The sequence below is a fragment of the Nomascus leucogenys genome, chromosome 18 (genome assembly GCF_006542625.1).
Source record: "Nomascus leucogenys isolate Asia chromosome 18, Asia_NLE_v1, whole genome shotgun sequence".
Lineage (NCBI taxonomy): Eukaryota > Metazoa > Chordata > Mammalia > Primates > Hylobatidae > Nomascus > Nomascus leucogenys.
In genome coordinates, this window is record NC_044398.1 from 35504883 (window position 1) to 35523653 (window position 18771).

At 43.4% G+C, this 18771-nt stretch overlaps 1 protein-coding gene across 2 annotated transcripts in view; it reads right to left on the minus strand.

Annotated features, from left to right (window-relative positions):
• Positions 1-18771, minus strand: part of GRID1 (glutamate ionotropic receptor delta type subunit 1) — a 783733-nt gene that overhangs the window by 258841 nt on the left and 506121 nt on the right. For both annotated transcript variants that reach the window (XM_030797641.1, XM_003278586.4), the window contains 2 exons: positions 14678-14839; positions 13143-13262 (listed from right to left, as the gene is read on the minus strand). In XM_030797641.1, the coding sequence (XP_030653501.1) occupies positions 13143-13262; positions 14678-14839 (282 nt within the window). The remainder of the gene's footprint in view (positions 1-13142; positions 13263-14677; positions 14840-18771) is intronic.

The window sequence follows — 18771 nt, forward strand, 5'->3', positions numbered from 1 at the left end:
AGACAGTGTAGCAATTCCTCAAAGACCTAAAGAAAGATATACTATTCAACCCAGTAACCTCATTACTGGGTATATACCCCAAGAGTATAAACTGTTCTATTGTAAAAACACATGCATGTGTATGTTCACTACAGCACAATTCACAATATCAAAGACATGGAATTAACCTAAATGCCCACCAGTGCTAGACTGGATAAAGAAAACGTGGTATATATATACCCTAGAATACTATGCAGCCACAAAAAAGAACAAGATCATGTCCTTTGCAAGGACATGGTTGGAGATGGAGGCCATTATCCTTAGCAGAATAGAAACAGAAAATCAAATACTGCATGTTCTCACTTATAAGTGACAGCCAAATGATGAGAACACATGGACACATAGAGGGAAACACACACTGAGGCCTATTGGAGAGTGGAGGATGGGATGAGGGAGAAGAGCGGAAAAATATCTAATGGGTACTAGGCTTAATACCTGGGTGATGAGATAATCTGTACAACAAACCCCCATGACACACATTTACATATGTAACAAACCTAAACATGTATCCTTGAACTTAAAAATTAAAAAAATCAATAAAATTGATAAGCCTCTAACAAGACTAACAAAAATAATAATAATAAAGAAAAGACAAATTACGAATGTCAGGAATAACACAAGAGATACTAGTACAGATGCTGTAGCCATTTAAACAATAAAAGAAAATACAAACAACATTACACTCATAAATTTGACAACTTAGAAGAAATGACCAATTATTTCCTACAAACTACCAGAAGTCAACCATGATGAAATAGATAATCAGAATATCCCAATAACCATTAGAGAAATTTAATTTGTAATTTAAGAGCTCCTGTAAAAGAAATCCCCAGGCTATAATGATTTTACTGGAGGATTATATCAAACATTTAAAGAATTAAAACCAAATTCTACATAATCTCTTCCAAAAGATGAAAAACAAGTGTTTTCCTACATATTTTATGAGGCTAATACTACCCTGATGCCTAAAGCAGATAATGATAGTACAACAGAAAAAACAACAACAACAACAACAACAACAACAACAAAACCCTACACCTCAATATTCTCATGAACTCAGAATAGCAATATCCCCCATAATGTCTTAGCAAATACAATCCAACAATGTGTAAAACGTTTTGGTAATCAAGACAGGGTCATAAAGATAGGCACATTGATCAGTGGGATAGACTAGAGAACCCAGAAATAGACCCACACAAATATGCCAAAATGATTTATCAAAGGTCCAAAAGCAATTCAATGGAAGATGGACTGTCTTTTAAACGAATGGTGATGAGGCAATTGGATACCTATAGGCAAAAAAAATGAACTTCAACCTAAACTTCACAATGTCTAAAATAATTAATTCAAAATGGATTATAGACTTAAATATAAAATATGAAAATATCAAACTTTAAAAAAATAGGGCGCCGGGCACGGTGGCTCACGCTTGTAATCCCAGCACTTTGGGAGGCCGAGGCGGGTGGATCACGAGGTCAGGAGATCGAGACCACGGTGAAACCCCGTCTCTACTAAAAATACAAAAAAAAATTAGCCGGGTGTGGTGGCGGGCACCTGTAGTCCCAGCTACTCGGAGAGGCTGAGGCAGGAGAATGGCGTGAATCCGGGAGGCAGAGCTTGCAGTGAGCCGAGATTGCACCACTGCACTCCAGCCTGGGCGACAGAGCCAGACTCCGTCTCAAAAAAAAAAAGGAAAAAATCTTTGGAATATAGGGATAGGCAAAGAATTCTTAGACTTGACACCAAAATCATGATATATAAAAGGAAAAATGGATACACTTAGCCTCATTAAAATGTAAAACTTTAGCTTTGCAAAAAATCCTCAACAGAAAAGGAAAAGGCAATTACAAATTGCAATAAAATGATTGCAAACTATATATCCAATAAAAGACTAGTATCTAGAATATATAAAGAATTCTCAAAACTCAACAGTACAATATAAGCAATTGTCTTAGAAAAACAGGCAAAAGACCTGGACAGACATTTCACTGAAGAGGATATCCAGATGGCAAATAGGCAAACATGCACATAAAAAAAATTCAACACTACTGACCATCAGTGAAGTGCAAATTAAAGCCACAATAATGTATCTCTGTGCAATTATTAAATAAAAAATAGTGATATCACAAAATGCAGGTGAGGATGTAGAGGCATTTTCTTATGCATTTCATGGCTGAAGTATAAAATGGTACAGCTACTCTGGAAAACAGTTTGGCTGTAATTTTTTTTTTAACATTACACATGTAATTACCATATGACACAGCAATTGCACTCTTGGGCATTTATCCCAGAAAACCTGTATACAAATGCTCATAGTGGCTTTATTCATAATTGCCCTAACTACAAATAATTCAGATGTTCTTCAGTGGGTGAATGGTTAAACAAATAGTATTATTTCATTCTTTGAAATAATACTCAACAATAAAAGGGAGAAACTCTTGATACATGCAACAACTTGGATGGAACCTCTAGAAAATTATGCCATTTTTTTCTAGAGTGAGAAAAGGCCAATAAAGTTATAATACTGTATGATTCAACATATACAACATTTTTAAAATGACAACATTTTAGAAATGGAGAATAGAAAATATTATGGTTATCAGGAGGTAGGAACAAGGGCAGGGAGGTATGAGTTAGGTCCATGTGGTCATAAAAGAGCAAATGGGGAAGGAATCTTCTTGGTAACAACTATTCTGTGTGTTGGATGTGGTAGTGGATATATCAGCTCAGACAGGAAAATACTGAATACAGCTAAATACACACACACACACACACACACACACACACACACACACACACACAAATGAAACTGGGAAAATGTGGATCTGAATGCGATCCATAGGTTGTTTCAATGTCAGTATCCTTATTGTGTTATTGCATAACAGTATCGCAAGATGTTACCATTGGGGAAACTGAATAAAGCGTATGCTGGATCTCTCTATACTATTTATTAAAACTGCATGTAAATCTATACCAACTCAAAATAAAAATTTAATTATAAAATATTCTGAAAAGGAAGAGAAATTAGATGGTATCAAACAGCAAATATTGGAATATACTATAAAATAATAATAACAGCATGGTATGGTATTGGTGCAATAAAGAGAAATGAGCACCAACAAAAAGGAATATATCAACATAATTTATCATATTAACAGGAAAGAACAAGAATAAAAATTATATAATTATCTTGATAGATGCAAAATAGCCTTTAAATAAATGTAACACTCATTCTTGATAACACTATTAGTAGACTAGGAATTCAAGGGAATTTTCTTAATCTGAAAAAAGAACATCGACCAAAATTATGTAGTAAACATATTAAAGAATAAATTATTATAAATTATCTTCTGATATCAAGAACAAAATAAAGATGTCCACTGTTATGACATCTATTTAACTTGAACTAAAGACACTAACTAATGCAACAAGACAGGAGAAAGAAATAAAAAAAAATTAGAAATGCAAATATAGAAGTTTTATTAGTCATAGATGACATGATTGTGTATACAGAAAACTAGCAAATACAGTTAGTTCACTAGAAATAAGTCTGATATACAAACTCAATTCTATTTCTATATACACACAGTAACAAGTAGAAAAATCAATTTGAAATTTACTACATATAATCATAAATCAATATCCAGGAATAAATCAAACAAAAGTTATTCAAATCTCTACAGTGAAAGCTACAAAACTTTACTGAGAGAAATTGCAGAAGCCATAAATAAATTGAGGGGTATACTATATTCAGGAATTAGGTTACTCGATATCGGTAAGACATTAACACTCCCCAAATTGATCAAGAGTCAAGGCAATCTCAGTCAAAATCCCAAATTTTTTTGTGGAAAATAAAAATCTAATTTTAAAATGTATAAGAAAATACAAAGAGTCAAGAATCACCAAGTCTGTCTTGAAAAATAAGTATGAAGCTTGCTCAGGTTTTCCTCCACCTCCTGACTGACCCTGTGGCCCTGTCTAGTGTGCTTCGCATGCCCCTCTGGGGAACTGTAACAACCTATCTTTTCAATGGCAGTTGTCTCCTGATATGTTGGCCTCTCTATACCTGTATGATAATAAAACTTTCCTTGTAAAACCCAATAATGAATTATCTAAAACTACATACAACAATAATAATGAATCTTACTAACATAATGTTGAGCAAAAGAAGTAAGATACAAAAGAGTATGGAACATTTGATATCACTGATATTGAGTTAAAAACAGGAAAAACCTAATTAAGGGCATTAGATATCAAAACCAATTCCATTTGGTGGGTGTGGTGACTAAAGGGGTGCACAGGGGAGAGCTCTGAGGGTGCTGGTGATGTTCCTTGATGTGAGTGTTGTCTGTATGTACATGTTCACTTTTGAAAATTCACTGTGATTCACGTAAGATTAAGACATTTTTCTGTATAAGGGTTACACTTCACTTTATATTAGTAAAACCACTAAAAGTTCAGTCACAACTATATTTAGAATAAAACAAGGCATTCCAAACAAGAAAGAATAAAAATAAATTATCTAACACCTCATATAAAAAGTTTTTTAAAATAGCAATAAAATTGGCCAGGTGCAGTGGCTCACACCTATAATCCCAGTACTTTGGGAGACTGAGGGGGCAGATCACTTGAGGCTAGGAGCTTGAAATCAGCGTCACCAGGATGGTGAAACTGCATCTCTACTAAAATCAGCCAGGCATAGTGGCATGTGCCTATAGTCCCAGCTACTCGTGGGCCTGAGGCACAAGAATCACTTGAACACAGGAGGTGGAGGTTGCAGTGAGCCATGATTGTGCCACTGCACTCCAGCCTGGGCAACAGAGTGAGACTGTGTCTCAAAAAGTAATAAATAAATAAGAATAAAACAATTATTATGCAGCGGGCAGACAGAAAAAAAATACAAAACATGATTAAACAAATTAGACCTAGTTTTTTGAAAAAAAAAAACATAGAAAAAACTGTTGTCAAGTCTAATCAAAACATAAAGCAAGACAACACAAATATGTAATAATAGGAATGAAGAGGGACATATGTCAACAGCTCAGTATTTTTTAAATTGTTTACAAGTACTATATAGAGCTGTAAGTAATGAATTTGAAAATTCCAGTGAACTGCAAGATTTTCAGTGAAGCAGATTGCTAAAAATGATTAAATGAAATGTAGAAACCAGGAAAGAAAGTTTCCAAGATACAAAAGTAATATCTCCAAAACCAGCAGCTAGCCCAGAAAATTGTGCAGTCAAATTCTTTCCAGCGTTCAAGAGCTCTGCCTCTGCAAGTACAAAAGAATGAGCAATTTCTTTCCCATGTTATGAAAAGAGCACACGCCTAACACAAGCTGAACTCAAGCATCTGAGAGAGAAATTCTGCCAATGTTACCTATGCATCTAGCAGGAAACCCTCACCTGCTATAACAAAAAAAACAAAATGATATAAAATAACACAGTAAGCCAGGACAAATTTCTAGGAAAGGGCTCTTCACTTACAGAATGAAGACACACAGAAAAGTGTACTCTTCTTCTACTTACTGCTATCTTTCTGGGTATGACAGTTTGAACTGCCATAGTCATTCTGAAATTATGAGAAAAATTAAGACTATGCCCTGAGAACAGCCAGGTTGAGATATGAAAAAGACCCGGGTCTTTGGGCTCAGCAGTGAGTGTCTGAAGTGGCCAACCCTGAAGCCTTCCTAGTTGTAGTCCTCTTTAATGTGAGATAGGAAGTCTTCCTTATTGTGTAATCCACTTAAGGTGGACATTCTGTTAGCTGAAGCCACCATATTCTGAAAATGTACAAATGTGAATTAAATTAAAGCTCAGAGAAAAAAGAAAAATGATTAATAATTTCTAAAAATCAATGAGATATGCAAATTTATATAGCTTATAATAAAATGTGATATTCAAGTCAATAGGGAAATGAAGGTCTGCTGTATAAATGGTAGTAGAGACCATTTAGTGAAAACATGTAAAAGCTAGGCCATCATGTCACAATTTATTCCAAATCCATCCCAGTTAGATGGTAGATTTTGTTGAAAAAAAAAAATCAAGCCATAAAAATAACTGGAAGAAAGTATGAGTAAACAGTATCTACTTTGTGAATTGGGTATAAGTTTCTAAAAAACACAAATATAAAAAAATGCAAGTGAATAATCTAATTATTTGACCACATACATTTTTTAATGTCTGTATGTGAAAATATTTTTAATTTCAAAGGCAAACTATTTACTGGAACAAAATATTGAACACAAATAACTATCAATTCCTTTCTGAAAGAGAGGTTATATAAGTTTACAATGTACAAAGAACCTGAGGTATAATTTACAAAAATGTGAAATACAAATGAGCAATAATTATACTTTAAAATGTACAATCTCACATGAAACACAAATTTAGTATATCGCTTTTTCATCTTGCTACCAAACTAGCAAAAATGTTTAATATATATCAACCATATTTTTTAGCATGTGATATAACATAGACTTTATATACTACTCATGGATGTGAAAGTTATTAGGCCTTTCTATAATCAATCTGAAAATATGTATCATGTACATTAGGAGCCTAAAAGAATTATTATTCTTGGCCGGGCGCGGTGGCTCGCGCCTGTAATCCCAGCACTTTGGGAGGCCGAGGCAGGCAGATCACGAGGTCAGGAGATGGAGACCATCCTGGCTAACACGGTGAAACCCCGTCTCTACTAAAAATACAAAAAATTAGCCGGGCGTGTTGGCGGGCGCCTGTAGTCCCAGCTACTCGGGAGGCTGAGGCAGGAGAATGGCGTGAACCCAGGAGGCGGAGCTTGCAGTGAGCCGAGATCACGCCACTGCACTCCAGCCTGGGGGACAGAGCAAGACTCCGTCTCAAAAAAAAAAAAAAAAAAAAAAAAAGAATTATTATTCTTGTTCTGGTAATTCTACTTCTTAAAAAATATAGTATGGAAATAAATATAGATATAATTAAAATTGTATGTATTTTAGATGTTCATGATAACACTATTCTATAATAATGTGGTGAAAATACCTAAATATTCATCAGGTAGGAAGACGAAATAAATAATGGCTGCCTGTAAGTTGAGTAATGTATTTCCACTGAAAACATCATAGTCGTAAAGCATAGTTAGAGAAATGAGGCGATATTCCCAATATAACATTTAGTAGGAAGGTCAGGATATAAAATGTATTATAATAAAGAGCAATTTGATAAATATGCATATCATGATCTCTATGTATGGAGGGAGAAAAAAACAAGAAAATACAACAGAAACATTAACAGTATTTATTTCTTGGTTTAAAGATTGTAGCTGACTTTTATGTTCCTCTTTTCATTTATCTGTATTTTCTGAACATTCTACCCTTAATGGGTATGTATTGATAAAACACTACCTAAAATGAAATACTTGATTGCATCTTTTCCTTATTCCTTTACTGGGATGAAGCAGCAGTGTTTGTTTCAGTTCTCGGCTCTGTCAAAAATAGTTCTGCACAAGGGTTCAGAACAGTTGACATTTTACTTTGAAAATACACTGGAAGAATGTTAATCCATGAAGTTTATTTCTCTTCTGCGACTCACTGTGCACAGCTGGGAGTCTCTATGGGAGCAGCTTAATAGAGACACTGCACAGTCCTCAGACTAGATCCTCCCAGCCCCACCTCCACCCATATCCCCCTCCTCACTGCTGTGCCCACTTCCCAGGCTCCTAGCACCAACTGCTGGAGCCACCAGGTAAAGGCAGCTTCTACTTCATTACGAGTTAGCCTTTTCAACCTGGCTTCACCTCTTACAACTTCTGAACCCGAGAATTTGGGGCAATTTGTAACACTGCGTAGCAGATCTGCACGAGAATGTTAATGATGCACTTTCAAGCTCAGGGAGGACTGGGGTCCTATGGCGTGGCAATCCCTGCACAAAGAGCAGTTATTACTCAGTGAATTATCAGCAGACACAAGGCTCTCCCAGGGATGCAACATCAAGGGGGGGCATTTGATTCCCATCCAAAGCCAGCTTTTATGAAGAATCAAAATTGACAGAGAAGTTAGAAGAAGCGTCTTAAACTAGTAAAGGAGAATGAGGCCCTTCCATTTCCCTGGGAAATCGCTGGAACAGGGAGGCTGAGCTAAGGGCAGTGGTGGAAATTTCAATTCAGCAGGCTCCCAGCCAACAGGAAGGGACTGTGATGCCCTAATGCTGGCTGGGGAAGGTTGGAGCAGAAAGTGAGCTGAAGGGGAGACAGGGAGTCACAGAACTGCATCTCCTCAAGTTCAGAAATGATGTTCTGGGTCCTCTGCCAAGCCCCCGCACTCCCAGGAAATCTGCCTTCCAAGCCCAGCACAGCATCATGCTTGCTGGTGCTATGCATCTCCCCAGTCTCTGGGCCTCTGTTTCCCAAACTTAGCTGTGCAGACCCCAATCCCCCACCTATTGCAACCAGCACATGTGCTTCTATGACTATTTAATACATTTGGGTCCCAGCAAGATCCTGCTTGACCAGACTTTGTAGGGCCAGAGAAAAGCTTGACCCCCTGGACAAAATACTCCTTCAGCCTCTCTTGGTCCTAACTTGATTCTAGAAAGGAGAAGAAAACAGCTGTGTTGTCTCACACCACATCAGGGTCTCCCTCATCCAGGATGCAAGGCATAAAACAAAGCCACAGGCTGTCCAGATGCTCCTGCCTACTTCCCCCACCCTCCTGCCCAAGGACACCTGCTGCCCTGCACTGAGCCACTGAATTGGGTGGATGCCACCCACGGAAAATGAAGTTCGAAGGGCCTGTGAGCAGTTGGCAATTCTCCCAGGGTTTTCCTGCACAAGGGACCCGGAGTTAGTGGAAGAGAATGAGTTCCCTACACCAGTGCCATTAGGATGGAGAAAGGCAAACAGCTTCAGCAATCAGGTCATGGAGAAATGTTTCCTCTGGGCTATAAGTAGTGTTCCTATCCAGGCAAGTCATGCTTGTGGGGGAAAAAAAAGACAACCATGTTTTTCTTCTTGCAATGATTACACCAACACCAAAACAGCCCTGAAAATAAAATCTTATCAGAGGTGAAGTTCCACAGATCCGTCTCAGCCCTTGGTCTTTATATGGAGTGGACATCTGCTGCCAGGCATAGAAGGGGAGTTTGGCACTGCCCTGGCACACAGAGCTGAGTGATCCCAGCTACACCAGCTCAGGGCTGCAAGAGGGAGCCTCCCATCTCTGGCCTTGGCTTTTGAGCTATAGTCTAGGGCACTGTCAGGCTGGAGGCTGTGTTTTAGGCCTTCCTGTGCCTCTCTGCTCTTGTGGAGTCTGAGATAGATATGCTCAGAGAAAACACACAGTCCCATTTGCCCAAAGCTGATGCCCTGTGCCATATGAGCACGCTCTCACTGCCAAGTGCTGCACAGTGTCATTACACTGACTGACGCTTCTATCCAACAAGTAGGCTCATACTACCTGTAACTTTCCTCTGAAGAAACAAAGGTTCAGAAAAGGGAAGTTGTGCAAAAACTCAGGAGAGGCAGAGCCAGGAACAAAGCAAAGGCCCGGGTCAATGAGACAACATACATACAATGCACCTTTGGATACCGTGGATGCTTAACAGTTTCTGCCCGCTCCCTACACCCAGCAGCTTCCCACACCCCCCACCTTTGGAAACTTAACTACAGGTGGCTCTGACAGATCTGTCAGAGCTCAATCATGAGCTAAGTACATCTACATGGACACGTTCATGGAATCCTCTTTTGGAGATTCCTGTCTGAACAAAGAGAAACAAAGCCAAGTAGAAATTTGTGGAGGTCCTGTTACAGTTCTGAGCCCTGAAAAAAAACATGCCTCCAATAGGACAGAAGAAGCATATACCACCCCCCACCCCCAAGACAAATGTCAGACCAATGCCTGTGAGAACTGGAAGAGTTTCCAGCAAACCTTTCCCCTGGTGGCAGACCCATGCCAGACAGCTCCAAGTACAAAACAGACAATTAATATTTTGCTTGTAGTTACACAGCAAGCTGATGACATAGACCTTTGATTTTTCCATACAAAGCTCATTCACCAAAAACGCACTTCCTGGATGAGATAATTGAATTAGTATTTGTCCAGCACCCTGCAGTGAAAGGCGATCACCCACTCCTTCCCTCCAATGAAGGGGCTGAGTAATCTACAGTCTCTTGATGCCACTTAATCTAAAATGTCTGGGTGACTCACCATCCCTGAGATTTCCCTCCAGGGTATTTAAGAAAATATCTTGCTCCTTAATTTAAATGATTCCTCTTGGTTTAAGTCTTAAAGAAACTGCTTAGTCTGTGTCTGGTTTTGTTCATATATGACATATATAATCTTTGCAGGGAATGCTGCCCCTGCCCAGCATCAAAGGATCTAGGAGTCTGCCCAGTCGGCTCCTGTAGCAGCTGTGTACCTTGCATGGCCAAGAGAGCTGCGACCCCTTGGACTCTGACCTTGGGCACTCCTTAGATGACTGATCTTGGCACTGTTTTGGTGTGGCTCAGGACCCTACCCTCAAATTTGCCACCCATCCTCAATTTTTTTCTCCCTTATGTGAATGTCCTTTATTTTTAAGTTACCCCGATTTCCCAGCCCCACCCTTCACAGCCCCGCCTCCCACCCGAAACCACCACTCAGCTCTTCCTTCAAATGCTGCCCTACCAACATGATACAGTCCTAATCCCTTTTCCTTGGTTCATCTGAAACCCCCTGGACTTGCTTTAATGCACCCTAGGCCTGAATCACAAACATTTGCTACAGTAAATCCCATTCCCTGCTTTCCAGATAACTTCCCCTTAGCAGCGATAAGCTGCTAGGCAGACAGATAACAACTAGGATATGCAGTTATTAAGGGCAGATTTTAAAATGACAAAAAGATACATTTTAAAAATAAAGCCCACTTGAAAATCAGCTTCCCTTCCAACTCAATTACATTCAGGCCTCCTGCTCAAAGCTCCTTATATTGAGAGATTCCAGCTCCCACTGGCTTCAGGGTTTTTGAGGTGCGTTGCCTAGGCAACATGGAAGGCCCAGACACCTGAAACAGGAAGTGGAGGACATAGTGCCTTCCCCTCTCTCAGGCACCTGAGGTGGCCAGCCTGGTGCCAGGCACAGGACTGGAGGGTCAGCTGCTTGAGACAAGGTGGGGACCTCCACAGCCGGCATTCCCACCAAAAGAAGTAGGTGGGAGAAGGAAGGAGCTGGCAGGCAGGGCCTAACTTCAAAATAAGACTTGGGGATGAAGGCAAGTGCGCCAGGACCATGGTCGATGTGAACAGTTATTCCGGCAGCCAGCTACACTTGGCAAGCTTTTTCACACCAGAGTACTGAAAGAGCCCTCCTTACCTGGTGGGAGTCCCAATGCAAGACCATATCTCTTGTGGTCGTGACCCAGACCAATGCTGACCACCCATCCCCATCCCCTTACCAAGTCTCACAGCTTTAGGCATTCCTAACAGACATCATAGGCCAGCCCTGGCTTCCTGGACATCTCAGGTCACACCCTGGCCCTCCATGGGAAGTCACAGAATAGTTGCTAGCCGACTCCCTCTAGGATGCCATCAACAAACCTCTGAGCTCCAAAATGCCATCAAGCCATGTATGTCAGACATTGTGTCACAACAAATTATCGAAACTTCGATTATTTATATGACCAATCCATGACTCTCTCTTCCATCACAGAGTGGGCTAAAAATCCCCCGCCCCCCATCACACATGGACCCAGGCCATCCCAGTCTCTCCCTGGGGAGCTTGTCTTCTGCCCCATCTGTCACTGATGAGCTCTACACTGCTGCCTCTCTCTCACACCCTCCACCAGTCCACACATGTGTCTTTCTACCCTGGCCCTCAGGAGCAAAACCAAAGAAGTCTCCCACCCAGATTCTCAGTACCCCAACATCACTTAGCCCTTGCCTCCCCATCCACTGCTCCTAGCCAGTGCTGACATCAGGCTAGAGGGCTCTTTGCTGAGGGCTTATCCAGGCCCTGCTGAGAGCTCATTACTTGCGAGGACTGTCCTTCATGCTCCAGGCACCATCATTAGTAGAGCCATCTTCCTTCAAAGTGTGTGAAGTGTGTACGTGTGTGTGTGTGAGCGTGTCTGTGAATACGTGAGGCTGTGCCTGAGTACATGCCAATCAGTCAATGCTTTCATTATTTCTGGAGAAGACCAAGCTGCTGTGGCCCATCTACACCATGAGTAGTCCCATCTCTGGCGTCTCCTGTACAGGCTATTTCTGGAAGTGCATCCAAGCCAGTGGAGTTGGCCGGGCCCAGGAGACCCAGCCACTGACCACACCAGGATACCCACCATCAGCTCCACATTGGCTCACAGTGACCACATCCGAGGTCCTTCACTTGGATAATTGTTCCAAGCCCTTATTTGCCATGTTGGCCTCTTTGTCCTAGCCCTGTTAGACTCTTGGTGTCATTGGTCCACTTAACTTTGGGGATCCCCACCCTGGATAAAAGGCCACTCTCCACTATCCACAATCCTGGAAAACTGTTCTCTATCACCCATAAGAGGTGGAAGAAGAGGGAAAGTATCACTGGGAAGACCCAGGCTGCCACCTGCACCAGCACCAGCACCAAATAAAAAAGCCAAACCTCAGTGTGAGTTGTTCAACTCGTCTGTCTCTCATTTATCTTTCCGCTGGCCTCTGGCATTTTCCAATTTCCACCCTCCTTGCAGCTCCATTTTCTGTTTGTGGCCTTGTCTCACTCTTGGATCTGGAGGACACTCAGGCTGACACCTCTGCCTCCTGCCTCAACCACAATTCACACTTGTCCCTGTGGTCGGGCTGATTTCACTGCTCTGAGAAAACACATTGTCCTTTGTAGCCTCCATGCAGCCCCCTGATCCAAGCAGTAGGACCCAGTTGTTACCAGGTACCCCTGCTCAACTCAAAGAGACTCCATTAGTGGCAATTTCTGTTTGGAAACCTCTCTGCACCTACTCCCTCGCATGCCCTATAAACACCAGCCAATGGTAGCATCAGCAGAGAGAGACTAGGAGGGAGGATATTTGTGCTAGTTAACAGTTGCTGGGAGCCCAGGGACCCTGTAGCTGTTGCTGTCTTCGGTGGCACCATAGCAGGAAGATTGGAAGATAGGAGCCTGAGGCTTACCTTGCGCATGTCTTTGCCAAAAGTCTCACTATAGGTAGTGCCAAGGATTTCAAACTGGACATAGGGATTCGAACTGTCCTCCCGAAACTCCATCACCCCAGTGAGGCCAGTGATGTGGCCCTGCAGAAGAGGAGAAAAACCCATTGGAAAATCTGGTTAAGGTAAAGGATGGAGTCCCAAAGGCTATGAGGAGCAAGGAAGTGGTCACCAAGGAGGGAGCAATCAGAGTCTTGAGACCATGGACAGGCTGTAATGAGGACAAGACGGGCTGGTGGTCCTAGGCCCTCAGAGCAGGATCAGTACTTTCTAGGACATTCGTTTATAGGAGAAATCCGTAAGGCTTGCACCTGTCATTCATACCATCTATATGCTTAGAGTCCCTGCTATGTGCCAGGCACCATGCTAGCCATGAGATTAAACAATAGCAGCTTTTGTTCCTGCCCTCTTGAAGCTTAGTCCTTCCCTTGCAATCAGTTCCAGGAGTTCACCTTAGCCTGACCCAAGAGGAAATTCAAAGGTCAACAGGAGACATATCAGACACATAATGGTAGGTTGCAGGGCAGCAAACATGTGCATTGGAGGGCACAGCCAGGTCCCGAGCTTGGATCCTGGCTTTGCCACCTGTGCCACCTTGGGCACATTGCCCATCTCCCAGCTTTGGCCTGAAGTTAATTAGCTCCACATCATAGAACCCACAAAGACTAAAGGAGAAAATATGTACAAAGCACAGCATCCAGCATAGACTGGCTGTGGTCTCCATGCCCCTCTCTACTGGCTCAGTGAGCTCCATAGGAGAAGGAGGCAGCAGGAGGCTGAGGGAGCCATGGTGAGCCCCTTTCTCTCTCCAAGCCCAGAGTGAGATTCTCATCAAGATGTATCTCTCATAGTCCCTGTGAGCCTACAGAGTCCCAGAAACACCTGGCCCAGAAGGGGCCCTGGCTCTGCCCTGGGCTGTAGTAGATTCTCACCTACACTAGAGCATGTTCCCTGCTACTGAAACCACATGCAAATCATTGTGACTAAACTCCTAATGCTATGGATTTCCCTAAATGCTCTTTAGAAGCCTCTAAAAGTGAATTCACTCTAACAAATCGTCCATAGATTACTCAGTTCACTTCAAATCCAGCTTTCTAATTTGGTATCACTCCTCAGCACATGAGATACATCACAAGCGCACATACAGGTGCACTCCTTTCTTGGGGAGTGGTGGTCTGCATAGAGGGGTACCTTGCAGACATGGGATAGGCAGCTGCCTCCATTTCATACCTACTTGCAGCCAAGGGCAAGTTGCTTAACCTCTCAGAAGTTCTTATATTAAATTGAAGACAGTAATGATAGTATGTATTCATGGACCACAGCTCACCTGGCGTGTAGATGCTGGGACAGGAAGAGTGACAAGGAGAGAGGAATGCGGAGGGGCCTACTGGGGCAGCCACACAGAGCCTAGCTTCAGGCCAGCTGCTAGAGGGGAACACAGTGGAGGTATAAGAAGGGGCCTGTCTTTGGCCAGGTTGGGGGTGCCCCCTCACATGTACCTTTTTGATGGTATCCAGCATGGACCTCCCACCATTCCATGGCTTAGTGGACTTCCGTATGCAGTTGAGGCTCGCCATGCTATGCCACTTCCGGTCCTCCAGCTTCCTGTGAAAGGCGTTGGCCAGCATCAGAACACTGTCATACAGATAGAGGTTGGAGATCTGCAAAGACAGAGGCAGTGAAACCCTTTCCACAGGTGCATTTCTAGAGAGCTTTGGAGAAACTCACAGAAAGGAGGAGGAATGCAGGATGCCAACACTAAGCTGTGGTGCCCAGTATCTATGCCAAGATCCTCGGCTTTTAGGTGTACTCTCAAAAACCCAGCCAGCTTCTAGAGTCCTGAAAGGAATAAGACCTTGCCCTGCCTCAGGAACTAGAGTGGGACGTGCATCTGTACATCAACAAGGAGAACCCTGATCTGTAGCTGATTGAGATGTGCACATAGGCAAGTTACTCACTCAGGTAAGGGAGGATGGAGGGAAGGATAAGCAGAAAGCTCAGTGTTGAAGGATTAGTAGGATAAAGGGAGGGCACAGCATTTGCAAGGGCATGAAGGTGTCAAGAGACAGGGCCAGGTACAGCACAGTCCACCAGAGTTTTTTGTAAAGGACCAGCTCATAAAGATTTTAGGCTTAGTGGTCTCTTTTGCAACTGCTCAACCCTACTGTTATAACTTGAAAGCAGCCATAGACAATATATAAACATATGGATGCGGCCATGTGCAATAAAACATTATTTTCCAAAACAGGCAATATACTGGATTTGCTCTATGGGCCACTGCTGGCGGATCCTTGGGTTAAAGGGACTGAAAGCAGTTCAAGACGACTGTGTCAATGGGTACAATACAGAGGGAGCAGGATCAAGAGAGAAGCAGGGATTGAGCCCTGCAAAGACTTAGGGACTTACTAAGGAGGAATAGCAACAGAGGTGGCTGTAGGGAGAAGGAAGCCATTGTTGGGTCAGTGTACAGGAAGCTGGAGATCAGACCTGGGCCTCAGAAAGACCACTCTGGTCACTGGACAGGCCTAGGGTGAATGGTGGCCTGAGTGACGAGGTAACAGCGAGGATGGTGGTAACAAGAGATGAGGATTCTGGTGCCTGCTCTGCAGTGGTCACTGCCACCCAGGGAACACATTTGGGATTTGCAACTGTGCCCATCTGAGGACTATCCTTCTGCTTAGTTGACTGATGTGAGCTCAGTGGTAGAGGAGACACATCCCTGTCTCAGAGCTCTGGAGAGTAAGGCCATGACTGAGAATCTAGGGTAGCAGTGTGAAGAACGACACTACAACATCGGGGCCCAACCCATGTGTGGGGTCCAGGGTGGGCAGGCCAGGCTCAGCCTCCTGAGTGTGGCTACAGACCCCGATCGGGATGTGGAGGAGCTGGAAGATAGCACCCGCCCTCCCAGGGGAGAAGGACAGCCCTGTTTTCGGATGTTACCTTCACATCACCCTAGCCCTCCATGGGGACACTGGAGCACAAAGGAGAGGAAGAGGAGAAGGGAAGGGGGTGAGGGCGAGGTAGCATCCACCCTCAGTCAGGTTTGTGGCCCCCCACTGATAACTGTTGCACAAACAACCCTCAGCCAAAGTGGGTCAAGGGGACCATTCTCTGAACGCCTAAGCAGCAAGTCGTCTGCTAAAAATATTTTAGAAAAACAAAATCACCAGATAAAAATAGGATATCATGTCAGCCTCACAGGACTCCTGGGAAGATCAAATAGGCTCCTTGGGCTGCAAAAAGAACCCCTCCTCCCCCAGCCTCACTCCCACCCTCCTCAATATGTCCCTGTACCACAACAGCTCTGTGCCTTGTTCTCTGCCTGCAATTTACTTCCTCATGTTTTTTAGTCCAGGTGCTCCAAAAGCAGAACCTTAGATCAGAACTTAGGTGGCGCGAACTCTCCAGCAACTGAAGCTGAAGTCTGAGATAAGACAATAGGAGGTGCAAGGCATCACAAACATCTGCCCCATCATGCCTGCCCAGCCGTCAAGGGCCATTCCCAGCATGTCACATCCAGGCAGAGCTGACTGCCTCCCCTGTAGGTATCCTTGTGCACAGACCATTGCTAAAGAGCTCTGTCCTGTCTGCCACTGTCCTGTCCCCCAGCTCTGACCACTGTGTGCTGCATGCCCAGGGCCTCTGCATGCTGTAGGTGTGACAGGTAGGAGGAGGATGGCCAGATGTTGCAGAGGTGTCAACAGTGTGCTAAAACAAGAGCCTTGAGCTGATGGGGAGCAGAAGGTCAGTGCCTGGGCTGACCCTCTTCAGGGGCCTGCAGCACACAAGAGCTTACTTGACAGCAGGGGGAAAACTAAGTACCACCACCTAACGGGAGCTCACCCCCCACTGCACAGGGAACACCATGACAGAACTGTGCCCTCAGCCACTTGAGGCCTAGGGGATCATTTCCTCAATGAGCAGGACTAATTCACTCTTTGTTGCTGTCAACTCCCCAGCCCTCAGGAGCCCCCACCACTGCATGTGTTGATAAGTCTTCCTCCCCTCTGGAAAACAAACCCATGATGGAGATGTTGTTATAAGGAATATAAGCCACTTAAAATTGGTTTGTTGTTTTGTTTTGTTTTGTTTTCTTTTCCCAAGAGAATAACTTGAAGCTGAGAATCCTTAATGATGGGAAGATTTCTCTTCTCAAGACATTCATGGGTCTACCAGCCACCCACTCAAAGCTGATGCTATTTAACCAGCCAGGTCTCTCTGACCCCTACCCCCACCCACTCACACACTCACATATCAGGGCAGAGTCCACAGCACCAGCTCATCTGTGGCTCTGACCAGAACCCAGTGGAATCTCCCTTTCACTTCAGCACTTCTATTCACAATGCACTAAGGTACTCAACAAATGTATGAATGCAGGGAGGTCTTGAACAAAGAGGAAAAAGCAGGACATGACTCAGAAAGGCCAAAGGAAGCCCTCAGTCCTCCCACAGGTATGTCTGCCTGGAAGGGTGAATACATCCCAGTTCACGGGAACAGGCTTGAGCAATGCTCTTTTCCAGGCATAGATAGGCAGGCCTTCCCACTGCCCACATATCACCCTAGATGTACCCTCTTCCATTATATATGTTGTCAGCTCATGAATGTGTTTACCTCAGCCAACTTTGAGCTCTTTAAGTACTATCTCTAGAACTCAGCACCAATCAAAGCGCATAGCTGGTGCTTAATGTATGTTTCATGGCCGAACACATGGTAGACACATGTATGCACAAATGGAAGGATAGATGAGTGTGTAGATGTATGGGTAGATGGATGGATGGATGAAGTGATGAAGTGATGGATAGACGGATGGATGGATGGATGGATGGGATGATGAAGTGCTGGATGGATGGATGGATGGATGAAGTGATGGATGGATGGATGGATGGATAGATGGATGGATGGATGGATGAAGTGATGGATGGATGGATGGATGGATGGATAGATGGATGGATGGATGGATGGATGAAGTGATGGATGGATGGATGGATCTTCTCAGAAGGCATACACTAACCATGTTTTACAAAAAAGAGAAATTATAGAAAATGGGCAGTAGATAAAAGAGATTTTATCCCTCCAACTTAGACTTTGGAGAGAGCCTCCTTTGTTCAAACAGCAATTTGTTCTTGTCTAAAACCTCCTCAAAACATCTTCTTGATTTTCCCATGGAGCTGTTTCCATCTACTCCACTTACTCCTAACTCTTCCCGGGTAAGATGTTGTCTCTCCCTGCCTTGGGCATAATCTAACACTGCAGTAATAATCTGTGGCTCCCCCATCTGCTCTCCAACCTCAGCATCCTCACTGAGACAACCTACTTTGTGCAAACTGACTTTAGCTGACAGTTCACTGGTGGGGATGCAGAGGGTAGAAAAGGCCCTAATCTCACAACCTATTCAGAGAAGGGATTTTTGGATGAAAAAAATCACAAGTAGATGGTAGAAAGGCAGTTTATGCTTGGGGCCCTCTCCAGAGCCTGATAAACATAAGAGAAGCCTTTCCTCAGGGAAGATGGCTGGATACCAGTGTCAGGGTTGGTCATGCCAAGCCCCTGGGAAGGAAGTCTGGAAGGACGGAGGCTCCCAGACGCATGG